Genomic DNA, 21,623 nt, shown 5'->3' on the forward strand with positions numbered 1-21,623 from the left:
CATCTCTCCAGCTGATCATTTTGTACATCCCCAATTGGAGAGTAATTGCTATTGGAATACAGAGAAGGGGAAGAGCAATATGAGCTGGTGTTTGGAAAGACAAGTAGCAGGTGAGATCCGAAATGCATCTTGGAATTCAGCGGGTGAGGATGAAGAGGATTCGGGGTGTCTCCTCTAAAGGGAGGACAAGTCAGGTATATGAGGAGAAATGACAAGAAGAAAGGAAAAAGAATACCTTCATCTCTTCCCTTCTCGAGACAAAGATTCTTGATTTGGGAATTTAAAGGCATTTTTCTGGGGCACCTGGGTGGCTCAGTTGTTAAGCGTCTGCCTTTGGCTCAGGTCATGATCTCAGGGTCCTGGGATTGAGCCCCGCATCGGGCTCCCTGCTCAGCGGGAAGCCCACTTCTCCCTCTCCCACTCACTCTGCTGGGATTTCCCTCTCTAGCTGTGTCTTTCTGTCAAATAAATAAATAAAATCTTAAAAAAAATAAAAATAAAGGCGTTTTTCCTGGTACCATGGCCAGCATATCTATAGCGAAAAGAATTAAATGTTTATAAGAATCAAATTTTCTTAAATAATAACCAGTATGGAGGGGAAGGGCCAGTGGACACTTTCATACAATGCTGCTGAGAATTAAAATAATAGTAATGTTCCTGAAATGACTTTGAGAATACAAATCAAGCACCCTAAAAATGTGCACATCCTTGGGATTTTATCCAAAGGAAACAATCATCTGTGGTATATAGACCACACTACTTGGAGGGTTTATTGCAGGTTGTTTCTAACAGGAAAATACTGGAAACAGTCTAAATTCCAAAAAGAAAAAGAACATTGGTTTAACACAAGGTGTATATGTGCATGGGAGGATGATGCAACCAGCTAAAAAGATAGGAGAACAGTTAATGACATGGAAAACTGTTTTAGTGGACATTGGTTTTGCCTCTCCGGGACTCTTTCTTATGGGAACAGACCCATTTCTACCCTTTTGGGAAACCACACATTCCCCACCTCAGTCCGCATGGCGTGGCAGAGATGAATCTTCCCCTGAACCAAAATGAACAAGGGCCTGGAACCTGGCTAGTAAAAGTTATCATACCTCCTGGCAATTACGATTGGTTTGAGTGAACCCATGATTCAAACAAGGCCGATCAGAGCCAGTTTCAAGATGTTGGTTGGCACTCTTGGAAGAGTCACTCTCTTTCCATTGAGGTTGCTAAGCTGATAAAAAGTAAATCTACAGCTGCTAGTGGCTTTTGCTACCACACTGAGAGCCTGCCCAGGAAATGCCATCACAGAGGAAAACAGAATCTAGACAGGAAGAATAATCGATTTCTGGTGTTACTGGAGTATCGATTCAGCCACAAATAAAGCTAAGTTCTATCCTTGGATGTTTTATTTTTTATTTTTATATTATATATAAATATAAATATATACATTTATTATATATAATATAATATAATATATAATTATATATTTATTATATATATTTATTATATATTTATATATATTAAAAATATAAATATATATTTTAAATATAATATATTTATATTATTTATTTATATATATTTATATTATATATTATAAAAATAATAAATATAAATATAAATAATAAATATATAATATATAAATATAATATATATAAATATATAAATATATAAATATATTACATTTATTACTTACAGGAACCAAAAAATTTCTAGTTTTTGCTTAAGTCATTTTGAGTTGGGCTTCTGTCTTTTGTGACAAAACGAGTCCTAATTTTAATATTTACATTAGGGCAAAAAAGTGGTTTACAAAATAGTATCTACAGGAAGGTTCAGATTTTCACTCTAAAAATACATATTTTTATTATACATGTATAGAAAATATACTGGAAGGACACTCCCCCAAATCGTTAATGGTTGTTATTTTGGGGTGGCAGGGTAATTAGTGATTTTTTATTTTTCTGTTTTTATTTATCTCTATCTTCCAATGTCTCTATGGTAAAAATATTACATAATGTGGAAAAAAACTAATTAAAAAATTTGATCTGAAGAATTCTGTTCAGCTGTCTTCACCTCTTGCACCTGTTGATTATGACTCCTAAATCATTCTTTCCTTCCACCACAGTAATGAGTTTTGCGGACACATGGCTACTGTGGCCACATGACTCGGTTTTCAACAACAAAACGTGAGCAGAACTGATACATGCAACTTACGTTATTGGCTTAATGTCCTCCCTTTTGCTGGTCCCTCCCATGGGCTAGAATGCAGAGGGGGAGTTGAGTAAGCTAGCTTTGAACATAAAAAAAAGGATAATACCCTACAGGATGGAGAAACAGTATGGAAGAAATCTGGGTCACTGAGGGAACTTGTGAAGCAGAGCCACCTATCTGCCCTGAGCCACCTGCCCATCTGTTAGGAGATAGAGAAATAAACTTCTATTTTATTTGAGCCACTGTCTTTCTGAATTTATTATATCATCTTAGCCTGTTCCCTACTAATAGGTTCCCTAAAGGTAAATGACCAAATTATATGGCTGTGTGCGCATTGGTGTATATGTGGGGTGTGATTGTTTTCATGCCTAATATATCTAATATTAAAAATATAAAACCTCACTATCTAGTTCCAAATGGAAAAAATGAAATATAAGCAGTAAGTGGCATAAAGGCAGGTTCTTCTGCCTTTAAAATCTGGAGTTATAAAGGCCAGTTGTGCAACTGAAGTGCCTATCCTTTGTCCTAGGCTGATTCTTCAGCTTTCCCAGCAGTTCTGAGAACTAATAGGATTCCAATAAACTCCTATTCTGTTTAAATCAGCCCGTCAATTTCAGTTGCTTAAAGCTAAGAAGGCAGAATGATACAGCAGACGGAGATGCCTTAGAAGGTTCACAAACTCCTTGAACGGTATACGAAATACTTAACACTCACACGTGCACACACATACACACACACACCTGCATGTGCACACACAGAGAGTCTTGTGGGAAGAGGTTCCATAGCTTTTGTCAAAGGAATTCACGCCATGACTTGGGCATATACGTGTTAGGCAGGACATGCCATATATCCTTCCCAGATACAAGTATGGTAGAGTTGAACTTCTTTGCCATCTCTGGAAGCAGAATTCGTGGAAATGTTGAGGATTTAATTTCAAACTGTACCAGAATTAATACACTGGTTCAAACAAGGAGATGCAGAGACAACATGACGAGGGGCAAGAAAAAGGAGGTAGCACTTGAGAACAGGTGAGGATACCGCCTTGTTGGGAGAGAAGGACCTCCACGCCTTCAAGAGGAGTCAAAGAAAAGTGCATATATCTGCCGTTGAAACGGGGACATGCAACCAATTATCATGGGTCAGATAGAGGACTGTGGGTAAAGAGCTGTGGCCCTATTAAGAGACTATACCTGTAAGCCAACCAGGCTTGGCATTTTCAAGAACCAGGCTAAGAAAATTAGCTGAGAAGAGAAGGTGAAAGTGGTGAGAATGAATCATTAACTATTATGTTAATCCAAGTTGAACTTGGCAATGAAAGTCACAGACAGCTGAAATAGTCACACACAGACTGGCATGTGAGCATGAAATCTAATTGTTTGGGGTCAAAACGTGGCTACTTCCAAGTGATTAAGTCAATACCAACAGCAATAATTCAGGTTGATAGTATGGATCCTTGATATGATGTGATGAAAATGCACTTTACCTTTGTGGTCTTCCTCCCCAAAACTCATAACCCCAGTCTAATCATGAGAAAAACATCAGATAAATCTCAGCTGAGTAAGACATTCTGCAAAACATCTGACCCCACTCCCTGAATTGCCAAGGTCATCAGAAACAAGGAAAGTCTGAGAAACTGTCCCAGCCCAGAGGAGCCTAAGGAGACATGATAACTAAATGTAACATGGTGTTCTGGATGGGATCCTACAACAGAAAAAGGTCTTTAGGTAGAAATTCAGAAAATCTGAATAAAATATGGACCTCAGTTAATAATAATGTACCAATATTGGTTTACTAATAGTAACACATGTACCATTCTAATATATTAAAAATAAGAGAAACTGGGTGTGGGGTATAAAGGAATTCACTATACTATTCTTCAATTTTCCTATAAACCTAAAACAGTTGTAAAACTATAAAGTTTATTTTTTTAAATGCAGTTTTATTTCACTTACTAATCTTGAGCAAGTTACTTAGCCTTTCTGTTCCTCATTGACTCATCTACAAAATTAGAATGAGAACAGTGGCTATCTCAGAAATTTGTTGTGAAGACTAAATGAATTCATACTGAAATGCTTAAAACAGTGCTCCACAGGTACTAAGCACCCAGCTAGTATTAGCTATTATTATTTCTGAATATTTGTGAAGTACAGTAATATTTTACACATATTCACTAAAAATGTGACATACAAATCTGACATATAAAATATTAAACTTTACAAACAAAGCTTGAAATAATGAAATTTCCCTCAATATGTTAAAAATTATATAATTTCAAAGCTGGCAAATCAAGTGAAGTGCAAACCGAGTTTGTACTATGGTCACATGGTGGGTCACAATGGAAACTCTCCTAGCCTTCACAAGAATTTCATCCTGAATTAAGGTCTTAGGAACCTACTGCCCACTGGCAACCCTCACTTAGGGTCTAAAATTCCTCACAGTGTAAAAAATAAGGGTTGCATTTCAATATTGAAGTAATGACTTAGACAATTCCCATGGAGAAAATGTTGGCTAGGCTACAGACCTAAGATCAAAATTAAAATATGAAAACTTTTAAAGATTTATTTAGAGAGAGACGAGCAGGGAAGGGCAGAGGAAGGAGAGAGAGAATCCCAAGCAGACTTCTTGCTCAGCATAGAACTTGATGTGGGGTTCAAGCTCACAACCCTGAGATCATGACCTGAGCCAAAATCAAGAGTTGGATGCTCAACCGACTGAGCTGCCCAAGTGCCCCCAAAAGATGAAAACTTTTAAATCACTTAGATGTGTGGCAGGAGAAATTAGCGGAAGTCTAAGGGCTGAAGCTGACACGTCTCCTAGTTGGAATGCAACTAATCAAACATATAAGCAACATAGATGCCTTTAACTTCTGCCTGAAATTGTGCAGACCCACTGTGGGTGCTAGGATTTTGTGTAGGTAAAACCACTCAGCTGTCTTCCCTTTTTTCTAATAATTCAAAATTTCAGTATAAGGTCTGAGATCTACCTATGTAATTATTATGAATGCTTAAATAAGAAATTCTCCATATATCATGTGTATTACCGTTACGTCTTTAATATTTTAAGATATCAATTCATAACATACTCAAATGTTTACTGTTTTATTTTTTGTAAATATTATGTAAGAAAAAGAAAAACACTTGTGTCCAAGTTATATACAAAAATTTGATGAATGTCAGTGTAGCTTCTTTTGACATTAACAGTGACAGCTTTTGGTTTGTTTACAGTAGAAGGGCCATCACCTAAAGAGACTGCTCGCTTAATCAAAAAGCTAGGGGCAAATAAATGTATCCTTATGACAAAGATCAAAGACTCAGAGCTGAAGGACTGAAGGAAGATGTGAGAATCAGATATATTTAATCTAGAAAAAAGCAGAGGAGTAGTAGTATACACACAAATGACATTTCTAAATCTAGAATGGTTGTTTTTTGCAATAAGATGTTAGGATAGAAATTTCAAACCTTTGAGAATATTAAGTTGCTTTGACGTGTTTTTATATCTAAAAATCAGGGACTTTTTAAGAGCATATTTTATTTTTGAAATAATATTTTAGGAATAGTTTGGTTACTGCAGATGCAAACTATTTACTCCCATCTTATTATTTACTTTCTCAAGCTTCTTGATTAGCATTTTAAAAACTATATTCAGATTTTTTAAAAATATCATTCTTACTTTTATATCTCCTATAAATAAAAGTATCAATTTTACATTCTTGAAGTATGCATATAGCAATCTCTCACTTAAAAAAAAAAGGCAGTCTTTTTCTTTCATAATGAATATCCCACTAAGATGATATTTCGATATGGATACTAAAGAATACATTAACTTGATTTCAATAATCATTAGTTATGCATATTACCTTTGTTTTAAGGAAGTAAATTATAGCAACCAGCCAATGTGTCTATAACCTTTACAACTTTATACATTGTATATAAATTTTATACTCACATATGTATAATCTCTCCAAGTAGTAGATACATGTTAAGATTTTTATAACTTATGATAAATGAATGAATGTTTTGTTTTTCTGGTTTTGTTATAATAGTCTTGATACATTGCATTGATTTTCAAATGGGAAGATGATTACTTTTTGGTTTTCCATGAAAATGATAAACCCTGAACCTTTTACTGTATACATTATTATTCTCTTTATGGCAACAAGTCTCCAAAGAAAATGCAAAGCAATGAAACCATACTAACTCAACTGATCTCCATATTAAAATTATTTGGAGTTCTTATTCACTTAATGTCAAGTCACAAACTAACTTAAAAAATTTTTAATTAAATACACTAGTTACCTATGTAAAGATATGCCCCTCTCTTCATTATACAAATGATTATAGATGACTGGTCTATATTTATTATTATTCCAACACCACCGTTCAGAATTCCATGTTCTGAAGGTTAGAAAAGAAGAAAGCAATAAATATCCCCAAGTAAGAAATACTTGAATCTATGAAATCATTTTGTCTCCATCTCTTATGATGCCTATAATTAAGAACCAACATACAAATTGTGTTACCAAAACCTGCAGAGAAATTTTTAAAAAAGAATCCAGTAGTCAAATTAGACAAACAATAGCCTTTAAATATTGAGAAATATTTTTGCATGAAGATGAACCAGAAAGATTTTTATGCTGTGACTTGTTACATAATATGCTATAGTAGTTTAAACTGATTGATAAAATTCATTTCAGATAAAGGCAGGTTCCAAGGGGGAAGATGGATAAAGTCATTGAGACATCAACCAATTTTTTTTTTTATGTTCTCTCCTCAAACTCACTCTCCCTTCTTCTCGCCACTGACCACATATAGCCCCTCTGTGTTCCCTGATACTCTCCTGAAGGAATGTCCTTCACTTCCCTAAATAGCACAATTTTCAGTAGTGAAGGTAACAGGAATTAGTAGCTGTCATCTCAGAAAGAGGGCAGCAACACAGACAGGACAAAGAGAAATAACCATAAGAAAAATATTAGTGTAACTACAATGGTGTAAAAACAAATTACTGACAACTACAATGTACATCTCCTCATAAAACCCTTCATTTTCATTAAAATTTAAAAATGACTCCATAATCTGTTGCAAAGTAAAATGTCAGGTCTTCTATAGTTTTGCTATGACTATAGAAGGTAAATGAATGAAGCAAACTGCAAGGCAATGATGCATAAAATTGCTACTATATATTATTTTCAAGGCAGAGCCATATCTATATATGGAACACAAGATATTTCAAAATGAATGCAACTTGTTGTCTTGATAATTTTACAGAATTAAAACTGGGAACATTTCAGCAAACCCTAGCAAAAGTACCATATACGCATACCCAGATGTTATATATGTGTATGTATGTAGAGCTATATATCATAGATAAATAATAATACTAAATTATTAACACTATAGAGAATATACCCCCACACCCCATTTCTAACAGTAAGAAAATAATCAACCTGCATGAACTGGAATCAGATTCATTTTCTTCTTCACTAGTGCCATCATCCACTTCTGGTCTATCCAGCCAATGTGCACCGCCACAATCTTCTGCTGTAAACTCAAATGCAGGGACTTCAGAGGTGGATGCCATTGGCCAAGAAGGTGAATTCTGAAAATCCAGTTGGCTGGACCTTTGGTAACCAATTGAAGCCAAAGGCAATTGTAGGCTACATGGATCTAAAAACTTTCTCCCACCGTTTGCTCCAGTCTGTCCTCGATTCCAAAATTCTCCCTGCTGGCTGTCAACTGTAGAATTAGATGATGCTTGATGGCTAAACCACCTCCATCTGATTTTCAAAATCTGCTTCACATCAAACTCTTTACGAGAACCAGACATCCTCAGAGAAACCAAGTGATCGTCTAGGCAACGGGCAAAAAGCACTGCACACAGATTTGTGCATCCAACCAAGACAAGAGAAGTCTATGCCCTGCTGTACACAATAAACAGATTGAAAGGAAATAAATCACGTTCACATATATATCTACATTAACTTTTATACCAACATAGCAGATTATAAAGAACAAAGGAGAATGAATAGCGATGAAACACGGTGGAACATTCCGTTCAATCAGAGCAAACTCTCATCCACCTATCCTGAAGCAGCTAGACCACTTTCCCCCCTCTCTTTTCCCATACTGACCATTAGCTCTCACAAACACTGACAGCATTCATTAAAGTCCTTTCAAATGCAGAACACCACCCTCTTTTCTTAAACCACAAATGACAGAAACAGAAAGCACTATCCCTTGCAATATCTCAGTCTCTGCTGCTTAGTGTATTAACTCTTTCATTGCTGAAACAAGGAATTTATTCCAGAACATCTTCCTTTGTACATAAAAATCACTATAAAACAAAAATGTTTCTAGTTTTATACTAAATTCCCAAATGAGATATCACAAAATAATTTTTTAAAAAGCGTGTTTTAATTAGATGAGTTATAGTGACTTTCAAGCTGTGCTCTTTAGATGGCAGGAGGAGGGGAAGGGAGACAAAGGTGGGGCTCCAGTTTGTTGCTTTCCATGTCTGTCTTCTTCCTTTGGGAAAGGCATGTATTTAATTAATACAGTAAGATCTGGGGTAAGATTTCATTTGGGCAAAGATTAGGAAGAGGGAGAAAGAAAAAGTCTGAAGACTACAAAGGATCAAAATATGAGAGTACTTACTCTTTTTTCAAAGAAATAACTGGAAGCCAATATTGCTCTATAGTTAGGATTGGGCTGCTTTGATTTAGTATAATTTCTGAATTTGTATGACATCGTTTAGAAGGAGGAAAGTGTGGCTCAAGAAAGCTACCAAGGAGTGGGACAGGATTATTTCTTGGGTGTACAAGTATCCTAATGGTGCCCTCTGTTGTTAGCAAAACAAAACAATGGTCTGAGCATGGTTACAGTTAAGGCAAATTGATAAAGCAAATTAAAAAAAAATCGAAATTTAAAATACTGAGTAGTTACTGTGAGCAAGACACACTGCTAGGCATTGTGAGGGATACAGTTACATAATATCTTGGTTCCTACCTTCAAAAAGAATTAAATCGAGTTACTGAAACAAAAAGTACTTGGTAATTTAAATATAAGACACATTATAATGCTGCAATATTAATATACTGTGATCTACAAATACAGATTTTAAGTTTTCAGGGTGCTCAATATCTAATGCTATTTCACTTGAAAGACAATGCCTATTATCAACTGGCCAAAACAAGGCTGCATTGGAGGCTTATAAAAATATTGGGAGGCACAGATCTTAACCTTACACAGCTCTTCAGAAGAATAAAAATTATTCAGAGAAATAAGAACGAGAGGCATGAAAAGCCATCTACAATGTTGTGGACAATATGGCAGAACAAACCATAAATACTCTAAGAAAGTGGAAATAGATATCGGGATGGTGTGGAGTGGTATGCGCCAGTTTCATTAGGGAGAAGGTCTCTGGGAATAGTAAGTTGTATAGAAAGAATGAGGATATTTTATAAAGGAAGAAAGATATTAATAAAAGCATGAAGTGAGTATATTGACAAAGAAAGAGGGGGTAAAAATAGCAGTTTGATCAGCCAGCCAGACATACCTAATTAATTTTAAGGAGTAATGAGACATAAACCGGAATGAATATGATGAGATAAAATGCCTTGAGCATAAAGCAAAGGTGTCAAGACTCACAGGCAATATTAAGTGGACCGTTGAACAGGGCAATGTTTTAGAAAATTAATTTGGCAGTAGTATGCAGGATGCATTCAAGAGTAAAATGACTTTCCCTGTCTGCTCACCTCTGTCATACTCCTTCATATCAACAATTCTAACTCCGCTCTATCTATCCAACTTTATATTATCCAACAAGGACACACTGCTTCATCAGGTGAGATAGAGTCTACATTATGTTGCTCCCCCTTTTATATGCTGTTTGTGTCCCAAAGTCTCTGGTTTTAAGATCTTACTCATCCTTCGAGGTTAGCATAGGCATTACTGCCCAGAGAGAGGCTCCTCCAATCCCTCTAGCCTTGTGATTCTCAACATGGGTAGAGCGTCCACTCCTGCACCCCAAAAAGGCTTCTGGAAGTCACGGCGGGTGGGGGGTGAAGTTGTAGTTGTTGGATGACTAGAGAGTGCCATAGGCATTGAGTGGGCAGAGGCCAGAAATGACAAACATCTTGCAGTGCATGGTGCGGACCCACGTCATGGAGAGATGCCCCTGTGGTAATGCATAAGGATCATGTCATCGTCTTCATTCAATTTGACATAAAGAATTCTTATCTCACCAGTGTTTTGAAATTCATCTGTGTTGTTGTCTGTAGCGGCTGATAGCTGGTTTTTATGGCTATATAGTATTCCACTGTATAAATATACAACCATCAAAATACATTCTATCGCTCAGACATTTTAATTGTTTCTAGTATTAGACTTTTGCAAGTAATGCTACTATGAACATTCTTGTCTGTGTTATAGGATGCACATGTATTTGCATTCCGATTGTGTGTGTGTATATATATATATATATATATATATATATACAGAAACAAAACTGCTAGATTATAAGGTATGCATATGTTCAATTTTGACTGTTATTACTGATTTATACTCCTACAACCATATGAGAATTCCAGTTACTCCACACGCAGCCAACACTGGTATTGTCAGTCTTTCATTTTAGTCATGCTGATAGATGCAGAGTAGAATCCCACTTGATTTTACTTTACATTTCTCTGGTTATTAATGTTGTTGGGTAACTTTTTATGTTTACTGGGCATTTGGATATCCTCTTTGTGAAAGGGTCTTTGCTTAGTTCTCTTCATTTTTTTCCCCTATTATCTGTATCTTTTTGATTTGTTGGAGCCCTTTTTATTTCTAATATGAGCCCTCTATTATCAATATAGTTTTAATGTAAACCACTCTTTTTCCACTGTATTGAGGTATTACTTTTGGTATTAATTAGCATCTCATATATAGAGAGATAAATTTTGGGGTGCTACTTCTGTTCTACTTTGTCTATTTTTATGCCAATAGTATAGTGTTTTATTTATAGTCTATAAGATAAAGTTTAATATCTGTTAAAGTTCCTACCTCCATATATACCCGTTTTTTAAAAAACATTTTATTTATTTGTCAGAGAGAGAGAGAGAGAGAGAGAAAGCAAGCTGGGGGATGCTGAGGGAGAAGCAGGCTCCCCGCTGAGCAAGGAGCTCAATGCAGGACTCAATCCCAGGACCTTGGGATCATGACCTGAGCTGAAAGCAGATGCTTAACTGACTGAGCCACCCAGGCATCCCTCCATATATATCCTTTTAAAGTAATTTTTAAAGCTGGGGAGCCTGGGTGACTTAGTCAGTTAAGCATCTGATTCTTGATTTTGGCTCAGGTCATGATCTCAGGGTTGTGGGACTGAGTCCTGCGTCTGCTCTGCACTCACCAGGGAGTCTGCTTGGGATTCTTTCTCTCCCTCTGCCCCTCCCCACCTAAAATAAATAAATAAACCTTAAAGAAATAATTCTTAAAGCTAATTTTAGATATTTACCCTTGTATATACTTTAAAGTAATATTACCCAATCCTCTCAAAAAAAAGCCCTGACCCCACTGAGATTCTAATCGGAATTGCATTAAATCTGCATATTAATTGAGATGATTGGCATTTTATGATATTAAGGCTTCACACCTAAGCATATCTGTTGTTTAGTTTGTTCAGATCTCATGCTCAGGAATAAGATTTTAAAATCATGTGACTATAGATTCTATGCTTTTCTTACTAAATTTTTTTATCATGTTCTTTTACTTTCTTTGTCACTGTAGTAAATGCAATAATTCTTCTCTAGTTTCATTTCCACATGGTTCTTTCTTTTTTTTAAAGATTTTATTTATTTATTTGACAGAGAGAGACACAGCAAGAGAGGGAACACAAGCAGGGGGAGTGGGAGAGGGAGAAGCAGGCTTCCCACCAAGCAGGGAGCCCGATGACGGGGCTCGATCCCAGGACCCTGGGATCATGACCTGAGCCGAAGGCAGACACTTAACGACTGAGCCACCCAGGCGCCCCTCACATGGTTATTTCTATTATAATGACAGTATTGAGTACATTTATCTTGTACCCAGTCATTTTATCACACTTCCTCATTAGTTATATTTTTTTGAATTGGTGTTCATTTCTCATTATGTTAAGTTACAGGTACCTTTGAGTCATCTAAGTGGAGGTGTCAGATAGTTGGATATAAATGTTCCTGGAACTCAGATCCAAGCTCCAAAAACCTCTAACAGAAGTCTAATAGTGGAGAAGCCACCGAAGGAGACTGGTAAGGAATAACCAATGAAGTAGAGGAAAATCCTCAGGGTCTGGTGTCAGGCAAGTCAGAGGATAAAGGTGTTTCATGGCCAAAGCCATGGCCACAATGTCAAGTAAGAGGCTGGGTACCCCATGCAAAGAAAAATGTCACCTGGAATTGTCAACGAAAAAATTCTGCCAAATCAGATAGGACCTGTTTCAGTAAAGGGGAGGGGACAAAGCCAGACTGTGGTGGGTTTAAGAGTTAATGGAGTATGAGAAGAATAAGAGAGGACTGTAGAGACAACTTGTTCAGAAAATCTGAACAGTGAGGGGCGCCTGGGCAGCTCAGTCGTTAAGCGTCTGCCTTCGGTTCAGGTCATGATCCCAGGGTCCTGGGATCGAGCCTCACATCAGGTTCCCTGCTCCACGGGGAAGCCTGCTTCTCTCTCTCCCACTCCCCCTGCTTGTGTTCCCTCTCTCGCTATGTCTCTCTCTGTCAAATAAATAAATAAAATCTTTTAAAAAAAAATCTGAACAGTGAGGCTGCAGAATGGGATTATAGCTGGAAGAGGTGAGGGATCAAGGCAATGGATTTGCTAACTTATTTGTTGATTTTTTAAAACATGGAACATATTAGAATGATGAGAACGATCCCGCAGAAGAGGAGATTGATGACTGCAGGGAGAATCATTGAAGCAAAAAACTGTGAAGACTTTGATAAAAGGGAAGGAATGGCACCTGAGTGCCGTGGATGGCTCAGATAGTCATAGGAGCAGGGAGGCTTCTTCTGTTGTAAGATTTATAACTTTCTAAATGCATTGATTTTTTAAAAGGAAAGGCATACATTAAGCAGTCTACTCAAGATGAAAATGAAATCAGCCCTCTAAAAAGAGTCATGAAATAATAAAGGTCAGAGGAGAAACTAAAGATTTAAGAAATAAAATGACAGAATTAATAAAGATCCAGCTCTTAGAAAATTTGCCAGTGTATTCTCTTACCTTCTAGCAAATATAATCAAAGAAAAAACAAATTAGAACTTAGAGGATAAAATAACAGTTATAATAAAATAGAATATTTAAATAAAAGAGTTAAAAAATAAAAGACTAATATGGCTACAAAGATTATAAATGTCCAATTGAATAAGGGAAATGCTGACAAATGCAGAGAATTTAGGCAAGTGAAGTTAGAAAATAGTCTTCAAAGATAGAATTTTCTCAAAATCACTTACCGCTAGATCTCTATTTAACAGTTTTGCCTAAGGTTAAGCTTGTCTAAGCATGGGTACTTTGGAGAAAAATCATTCTGACAAGAAAAGTTCAAAAATTATCTTTTGATACAGTAGCTTGTTATAGCCCCCATGTTAGAAAGAGCTTTACAGAAATTATTTCCCAGCTTTAACTCAATTCTTGGGCCATACTTCATGAAAAATATGTAGTAGGATTCAGAATTAATACTTTCATGGCATGGAATTCAGCATTTATTTTTTTAAAAGATTTTATTTATTTATGAGCGAGAGAGTGTGGGGAGGAGGAGAGGGAGAGGGACAAGCAGGCCCACACTGAGCACAGAGCCCATCGCGGATCCCAGGGCCCTGAGACCATGACCTGAGCAGAAATCAAGAGTCGGCTGCTTAACTGACTAAGCTACTCAAGCGCCCCTCAGCATATATTTAAATAACAGTTTTTCTTCTGTCTCATCAACTTTTGCCAAACAATAAAAAATTGTTTTGCTCAAAAATTTATCCAGCTCTGAGGAGAAGTACTCCTTATGGTAATTATTTTTACAAGATCAATACATATTAAAAGTCATTATATTGTTAAATTATTAAAATGGTCTGCATGGACTACTCCATATAAATTATATCCTCCCTGTTCTCTACCCCCCGACTCTTTAAGCTCTTTTCATAGCACTTATCATTGCCTGGCATACTAGATGTTTATTCCCTTATTTATTGTCTTTATCCTTAGTACAAAGTAAGCTTCAGTAGACTTTCGTTAATCATTGTAATCTTAGTAATTAGCATGGTACCTGGTAGACAGTAGGTGCTCAATAAATATTTCTCTAATGAATGAATATATCCAACAATTATAAGAGCAATAATAAAATTAGACATTTTTGAAATTGTAAAATAAATAATCTAATTTAAAAAATAGAAAACATTTACTTCTGGTGACAAACCATTTTCAGTACTTATTCAACTTAAGAGGACAATCATAGTATGTTACTCTACGAATTTCCTTTTTCTATTTCATTCTTTTTTTTCTTTAAATTTTTTTACTGTTATGTTAATCACCATACATTACATCATTAGTTTGTGATGTAGTGCTCCATGATTCATTGTTTGTGCATAACACCCAGTGCTCCATGCAGAAACTGCCCTCTTTAATAACCATCACCAGGCTAACCCATCTCCCCACCGCCCTCCCCTCTAGAACCCTGTTTGTTTTTCAGAGTCCATCGTCTCTCAGTCTCTCATGGTTCATCTCCCCCTCCGATTTACCCCCCTTCATTCTTCCCCTCCTTCTATCTTTTTTTTCTTAACATATATTGCATTATTTGTTTCAGAGGTACAGATCCGTGATTCAACAGGCTTGCACAATTCACAGCGCTCACCATAGCACTTAACCTCCCCAATGTCTATCACCCAGCCACCCCATCCCTCCCACCCCACCCGCACTCCAGCAACCCTCAATTTGTTTCCTGAGATTAAGAATTCCTCATATCAGTGAGGTCATATGATACATGTCTTTCTCTGATTGACTTATTTCACTCAGCATAACACCCTCCAGTTCCATCCATGTTGTTGCAAATGGCAAGATCTCTTTCCTTTTGATGGCTGCATAATATTCCATTGTGTGTGTGTGTGTGTGTGTGTATATATATATATATATACCACTTCTTCTTTATCCATTCATCTGTCGATGGACATTTTGGCTCTTTCCACAGTTTGGCTATTGTGGACATTGCTGCTATAAACATCGGGGTGCACGTACCCCTTCGGATCCCTACAGTCGTATCTTTGGAGTAAATACCCAGTAGTACAATTGCTGGATCATATGGTAGCTCTATTTTCAACGTTCTGAGGAGCCTCCATACTGTTTTCCAGAGTGGTTGCACCAGCTTGCATTCCCAACAGTGTAGGAGGGTTCCCCTTTCTCTGCATCCACACCAACATCTGTCGTTTCCTGACTTGTTAATTTTAGCCCTTCTGACTGGTGTGAGGTGGTATCTCATTAAGGTTTTGATTTGGATTTCCCTGATGCCGAGCGATGTTGAGCACTTTTTCATGTTTATGTTGGCCATTTGGATGTCTTCTTTGGAGAAATGTCTGTTCGTGTCTTCTGCCCATTTCTTGGTTGGATTATTTGTTCTTTGGGTGTTGAGTTTGATAAGTTCTTTATATATTTTGGATACTAGCCCTTTATCTGATATGTCATTTGCAAATATCTTCTCCCATTCTGTTGGATGTCTTTTGTTTTTGTGGACTGTTTCTTTTGCTGTGCAAAAGCTTTTTATCTTGATGAAATCCCAATAGTTCATTTTTGCCCTCGCTTCCCTTGCCTTTGGCGATGTTTCTACGAAGATGTTGCTGCGGCTGAGGTCGGAGAGGTTGCTGCTTGTGTTCTCCTTTAGGATTTTGATGGACTCCTGTCTCACATTTAGGTCTTTCAACCATTTTGAGTCTATTTTTGTGTGTGGTGTAAAGAAATGGTCCAGTTTCATTCTTCTGCATGTGGCTGTCCAATTTTCCTAACACCATTTCTTGAAGAGACTGTCTTTTTTCCATTGGACATTCTTTCCTGCTTTGTCAAAGATAAGTTGACCATAGTGTTGAGGGTCCATTTCTGGGCTCTCTATTCTGTTCCATTGATCTATGTGTCTGTTTTTGTGCCAGGACCATACTGTCTTGATGATGACAGCTTTGTAATAGAGCTGGAAGTCCGGAATTGTGATGCCGCCAGCTTTACTTTTCTTTTTCAACATTCCTCTGGCTATTCGGGGTCTTTTCTGGTTCCATACAAATTTTAGGATTATTTGTTCCATTTCTTTGAAAAAAGTGGATGGTATTTTGATGGGGATTGCACTGAATGTGTAGATTGCTCTAGGTAGCATTGATATCTTCATATTTGTTCTTCCAATCCATGAGCATGGAACGTTTTTCCATTTCTTTGTGTCTTCCTCAATTTCTTTCATGAGTATTTTATAGTTTTCTGAGTATAGATCATTTGCCTCTTTGGTTAGATTTATTCCTAGGTATCTTAAGGTTTTGGGTGCAATTGTAAATGGGATCGACTCCTTATTTCTCTCTCTTCTGTCTTGTTGTTGGTGTATAGGAATGCCACTGATTTCTGTGCACTGATTTTATATCCTGCCACTTTACTGAATTCCTGTATGAGTTCTAGCAGTTTTGGGGTGGAGTCTTTTGGGTTTTCCACATACAGTATCATATCATCTGCAAACAGTGAGAGTTTGATTTCTTTGCTGATTTGGATGCCTTTGATTTCTTTTTGTTGTCTGATTGCTGTGCCTAGGACTTCTAATACTACATTGAATAGCAGTGGTGATAGTGGACATCCCTGCCGCGTTCCTGACCTTAGGGGGAAAGCTCTCAGTTTTTCCCCATTGAGAATGATATTTGCTGTAGGTTTTTCATAGATGGCTTTTATGATATTGAGGTATGTACCCTCTATCCCTATGCTCTGAAGAGTTTTGATCAAGAAAGGATGCTGTACTTTGTCAAATGCTTTTTCTATTGAGAGGATGCTTATCTATTGAGAGGATCATATGATTCTTGTTCTTTCTTTTGTTAATGTACTGTATCACGTTGACTGATTTGCGGATGTTGAACCAACCTTGCAGCCCAGGGATAAATCCCACTTGGTCATGGTGAATAATCCTTTTAATGTACTGTTGGATCCTATTGGCTAGTATTTTGGTGAGAATTTTTGCATCCATGTTCATCAAGGATATTGGTCTGTAATTCTCCTTTTGGATGGGGTCTTTGTCTGGTTTGGGGATCAAGGTAATGGTGGCCTCATAAAACGAGTTTTGAAGTTTTCCTTCCATTTCTATTTTTTGGAACAGTTTCAGGAGAATAGGTATTAATTCTTCTTTAAATGTTTGGTAGAATTCCCCTGGGAAGCCATCTGGCCCTGGGCTTTTGTTTGTTGGGAGATTTTTGATGACTGCTTCAATTTCCTTAGTGGTTAGAGGTCTGTTCAGGTTTTCTATTTCTTCCTGGTTCAGTTTTGGTAGTTGATACATCTCTAGGAACGCACCCATTTCTTCCAGGTTATCTAATTTGCTGGCATAGAGTTGCTCATATGTTCTTATAATTGTTTGTATTTCTTTGGTGTTGGTTGTGATTTCTCCTCTTTCATTCATGATTTTGTTGATTTGGGTCATTTCTCTTTTCTTTTTGATAAGTCTGGCCAGGGGTTTGTCAATCTTGTTAATTCTTTCAAAGAACCAGCTCCTAGTTTCGTTGATCTGTTCTACTGTTCTTTTGGTTTCTATTTCATTGATTTCTGCTCTGATCTTTATTATTTCTCTTCTCCTGCTGGGTTTAGACTTTATTTGCTGTTTTTTTCTCTAGCTCCTTTAGGTGTAGGGTTAGGTTGTGTATTTGAGACCTTTCTTGTTTCTTGAGAAAGGCTTGTATTGCTATATACTTTCCTCTTAGGACTGCCTTTGCTGCATCCCAAAGATTTTGAACAGTTGTGTTTTCATTTTCATTGGTTTCCATGAATTTTTTTAATTCTTCTTTAATTTCCTGGTTGACCCATTCATTCTTTAGTGCTCTTTAGCCTCCATGTGTTTGAGTTCTTTCCAACTTTCCTTTTGTGATTGAGTTCTAGTTTCAAATCATTGTGGTCTGAAAATATGCAGGGAATGATCCCAATCTTTTGGTACCGGTTGAGACCTGATTTGTGACCTAGGATGTGATCTATTCTGGAGAATGTTCCATGGGCACTAGAGAAGAATGTTCATTCTGTTGCTTTGGGATGGAATGTTCTGAATATGTCTGTGAAGTCCATTTGGTCCAGTGTGTCATTTAAAGTCTTTATTTCATTGTTGATCTTTTGCTTAGATGATCTGTCCATTTCAGTCAGGGGGGTGTTAAAGTCCCCCACTATTATTGTATTGTTGTCAATGTGTTTCTTTGCTTTTGTTATTAATTGCCTTATATAATTGGCTGCTCCCATGTTAGGGGCATAGATATTTACAATTGTTAGATCTTCTTGTTGGATAGACCCTTTAAGTAGGATATAGTGTCCTTCCTCATCTCTTATTACAGTCTTTGGTTTAAAATCTAATTTGTCTGATATAAGGATTGCCACCCCAGCTTTGTTTTGTTGTCCACAAGCATGGTAAATGGTTTTCCACCCCCTCACTTTCAATCTGGGGGTGTCTTTGGGTCTAAAATGAGTCTCTAGCAGACAGCATATTGATGGGTCTTGTTTTCTAATCCAATCTGATAGCCTGTGTCTTTTGATTGGGGCATTTAGCCCATTTACATTCAGGGTAACTATCGAAAGATATGAATTTAGTGCCATTGTATTGCCTCTAAGGTGACTGTTACTGTATATTGTCTGTGTTCCTTTCTGGTCTATGTTGCTTTTAGGCTCTCTCTTTGCTTAGAGGACCCCTTTCAATATTTCTTGTAGGGCTGGTTTCGTGCTTGCAAATTCCTTTAGTTTTTGTTTGTCCTGGAAGCTTTTTATCTCTCCTTCTATTTTCAATGACAGCCTAGCTGTATATAGTATTCTTGGTTGCATATTTTTCTTGTTTAGTGCTCTGAATATATCATACCAGTCCTTTCTGGCCTGCCAGGTCTCTGTGGATAGGTCTGTTGCCAATCTAATGTTTCTACCATTATAGGTTACATCTCTCTTCTCCCGAGCTGCTATCAGGATTTTCTCTTTGTCTCTGAGACTTGTAGGTTTTACTATTAGATGTCGGAATGTTGACCTATTTTTATTTTGAGAGGGGTTCTCTGTGCCTCCTGGATTTTGAAGCCTATTTCCTTCCCCACGTTAGGGAAGTTCTCTGTTATAATTTGCTCCAATATACCTTCTGCCCCCCTCTGTCTTCTTCTTCTGGGATCCCAATTATTCTAATGTTGCTTCGTCTTATGGTATCGCTTATCTCTCAACTTCTGCCCCTGTGATCCAGTAGTTGTTTATCTTTTTCTCAGCTTCTTTATTTTCCATCATTTGGTCTTCTATATCACTGATTCCCTCTTCTGCCTCATTTATCCTAGTAGTTAGTGCCCCTATTTTTGATTGCACCTCATTAATAGCCTTTTTGATTTTGGCTTGGTTAGATTTTAGTTCTTTTATTTCTCCAGAAAGGGTTTCTCTAATAACTTCCATGCTTTTTTCAAGCCCAGCTAGTATCTTTAAAATCATCATTCTGAACTCTAGGTCCAACATCGTACTAATGTCCGTATTGAGTAGGTCCCTGGCAGATGGTACTACCTCTTGTTCTTTTTGTTGAGGTGACTTTTTCTGTCTTGTCATTTTGTCCAGAGGAGAATAGATGAATGAGAGAACAAAATGCTAACAGGTTAAAAACGTCCCCAGAAAATATACTCGAAACAAATCAGAAAAGACCTGAAACCAGGGGAAAAGAAAGGGAAAGAAAGAAAAAAGAAAGAGAAAAAAAAGAAAAAGAAAAAGATAAAAACAGAACAAAACAAAACAAAAAAACAGAATATGATCAGGCTGGTGCATAGATAAGTGCCACACACTAGATTTTGAGTGTATTTTGGTCTGTTAGAAGAAAGTGCCTCCCAAAATTTTAAAGAAAGAAAGACTTACATATGTACAAAATAAGGGTTGATATGATGAAGGGATGGAATATGACTGTAAAGATGAAAATTATAAAAAATTTTATAAAAATAATTGAGAAGATAAGAAGTTGTTTGAAAAAAGAAAGATTTAAAAAAACAAAGAAAGAAAAAAAAAAGGGGGGAGAGAGTGCGATCAGGCAGGAGACTAGAACAAAGCCATACACTAGAGACTTAGGGTATATTTTGATCTGTTAGAAGAAACTGTATCTCAAAATTTTAAAGAGATAACAACTTATATATATATATGCCAAAAATAAGGGTAACTACTATGAAGGATAGAATATGACTCTAAAAATGAAAAATAAAATTTTTTTTAAAAAAGAGATTGATAAGATGTTGGTTGAAAAACGGAAAAAGAAAAATTAAAAAAAAAACAGTTAAGGGGCGCCTGGGTGGCTCAGTTGGTTGGGCGACTGCCTTCGGCTCAGGTCATGATCCTGGAGTCCCAGGATCGAGTCCCACATCGGGCTCCCTGCTCAGTAGAGAGTCTGCTTCTCCCTCTGACCCTCCCCCCTCTCATGTGCTCTCTCTCTCTCTCATTCTCGTTCTCTCAAATAAAAAAATTAAATCTTAAAAAAAAAAGACAGTTACAAAAATTAACTTTGAAAGACTAAAGAATCATGATAAAAAAGCCATGAATTCTATGTGCAGTATTCCCCTAGTGCTGGAGTTCTGCCGTTCTCATTGATGGGTAAACTTGGTCTTGGCTTGCTGGCTGTTCGTGCTGATTTTCTGGGGGAGGGGCCTGTTGCCGTGGTTCCCAAACATCTTTGCCAGAGGCGGAATTGCCCCGCCCTTGTTGGTCCAGGCTAAGTAATCTGCTCGGGTTTGCTCTTGGGAGCTTTTGTTCCCTGCAAGCTCTCGGTACAGCTTTGGAGGACCAGGGTGAAAATGGTGGCCTCCCAATCTCCCCCCGGAGGAGATGAGAACTCGGGGCCCCGCTCCTCAGTGCGACCCCAGACAAAAGCAGTCAATCACTCCTGTCTCCCCGGTCTCCAGTTGCACTCAGCGCTCACCCGGCCTGTGACCGAGCATTTCTATCTCTGGCACCCGACCCCATGTGGAGTCTCCAAACCCAGCAGATCCCTGTGGTGCACTTCCGCGCCGTTCCTCCCAGGGGAGGAAGGGGAGTCTCCCCAGCTCTGCCGCTTGTTGGGTCCCTGCTGGAGGAGCAGCGGCCCGAGTGGGCCGCGGATCACAGTTTATGGCCACCCCGAGCTGACAGCCCGCGCCTCGGCTCCGTCTCTGCAGCCGGCTTCCCCGCTCTGATACCTGGGAGCTCTGCTGCACTCAGGCACCCCCGGTCTTTCTGTGACCCCGAGGGTCCTGAGACCAC

At 37.6% G+C, this 21,623-nt stretch overlaps 1 protein-coding gene across 8 annotated transcripts in view; it reads right to left on the bottom strand.

The window, feature by feature from the left end:
- KLHL5 (kelch like family member 5) overlaps positions 1–21,623 on the bottom strand; it is a 92,919-nt gene that overhangs the window by 56,116 nt on the left and 15,180 nt on the right. The window contains exons 2-4 of one of the 8 annotated variants that reach the window (XM_088021205.1): positions 10,118–10,371; positions 7,643–8,116; positions 6,495–6,593 (exon numbers count right to left, since the gene is read on the bottom strand). The exons of 5 other annotated variants lie outside the window; for them this stretch is intronic. In XM_088021205.1, the coding sequence (XP_087877331.1) occupies positions 6,495–6,593; positions 7,643–8,022 (479 nt within the window). In that variant the 5' untranslated portion in view covers positions 8,023–8,116; positions 10,118–10,371. 2 more of the 8 variants (XM_028088472.2, XM_088021206.1) reach the window with 2 other exon arrangements.

This window comes from Eumetopias jubatus, unplaced genomic scaffold (genome assembly GCF_037043125.1).
Source record: "Eumetopias jubatus isolate StellerSeaLion01/CBP00866 unplaced genomic scaffold, mEumJub1_p1.0 scaffold_2, whole genome shotgun sequence".
Lineage (NCBI taxonomy): Eukaryota > Metazoa > Chordata > Mammalia > Carnivora > Otariidae > Eumetopias > Eumetopias jubatus.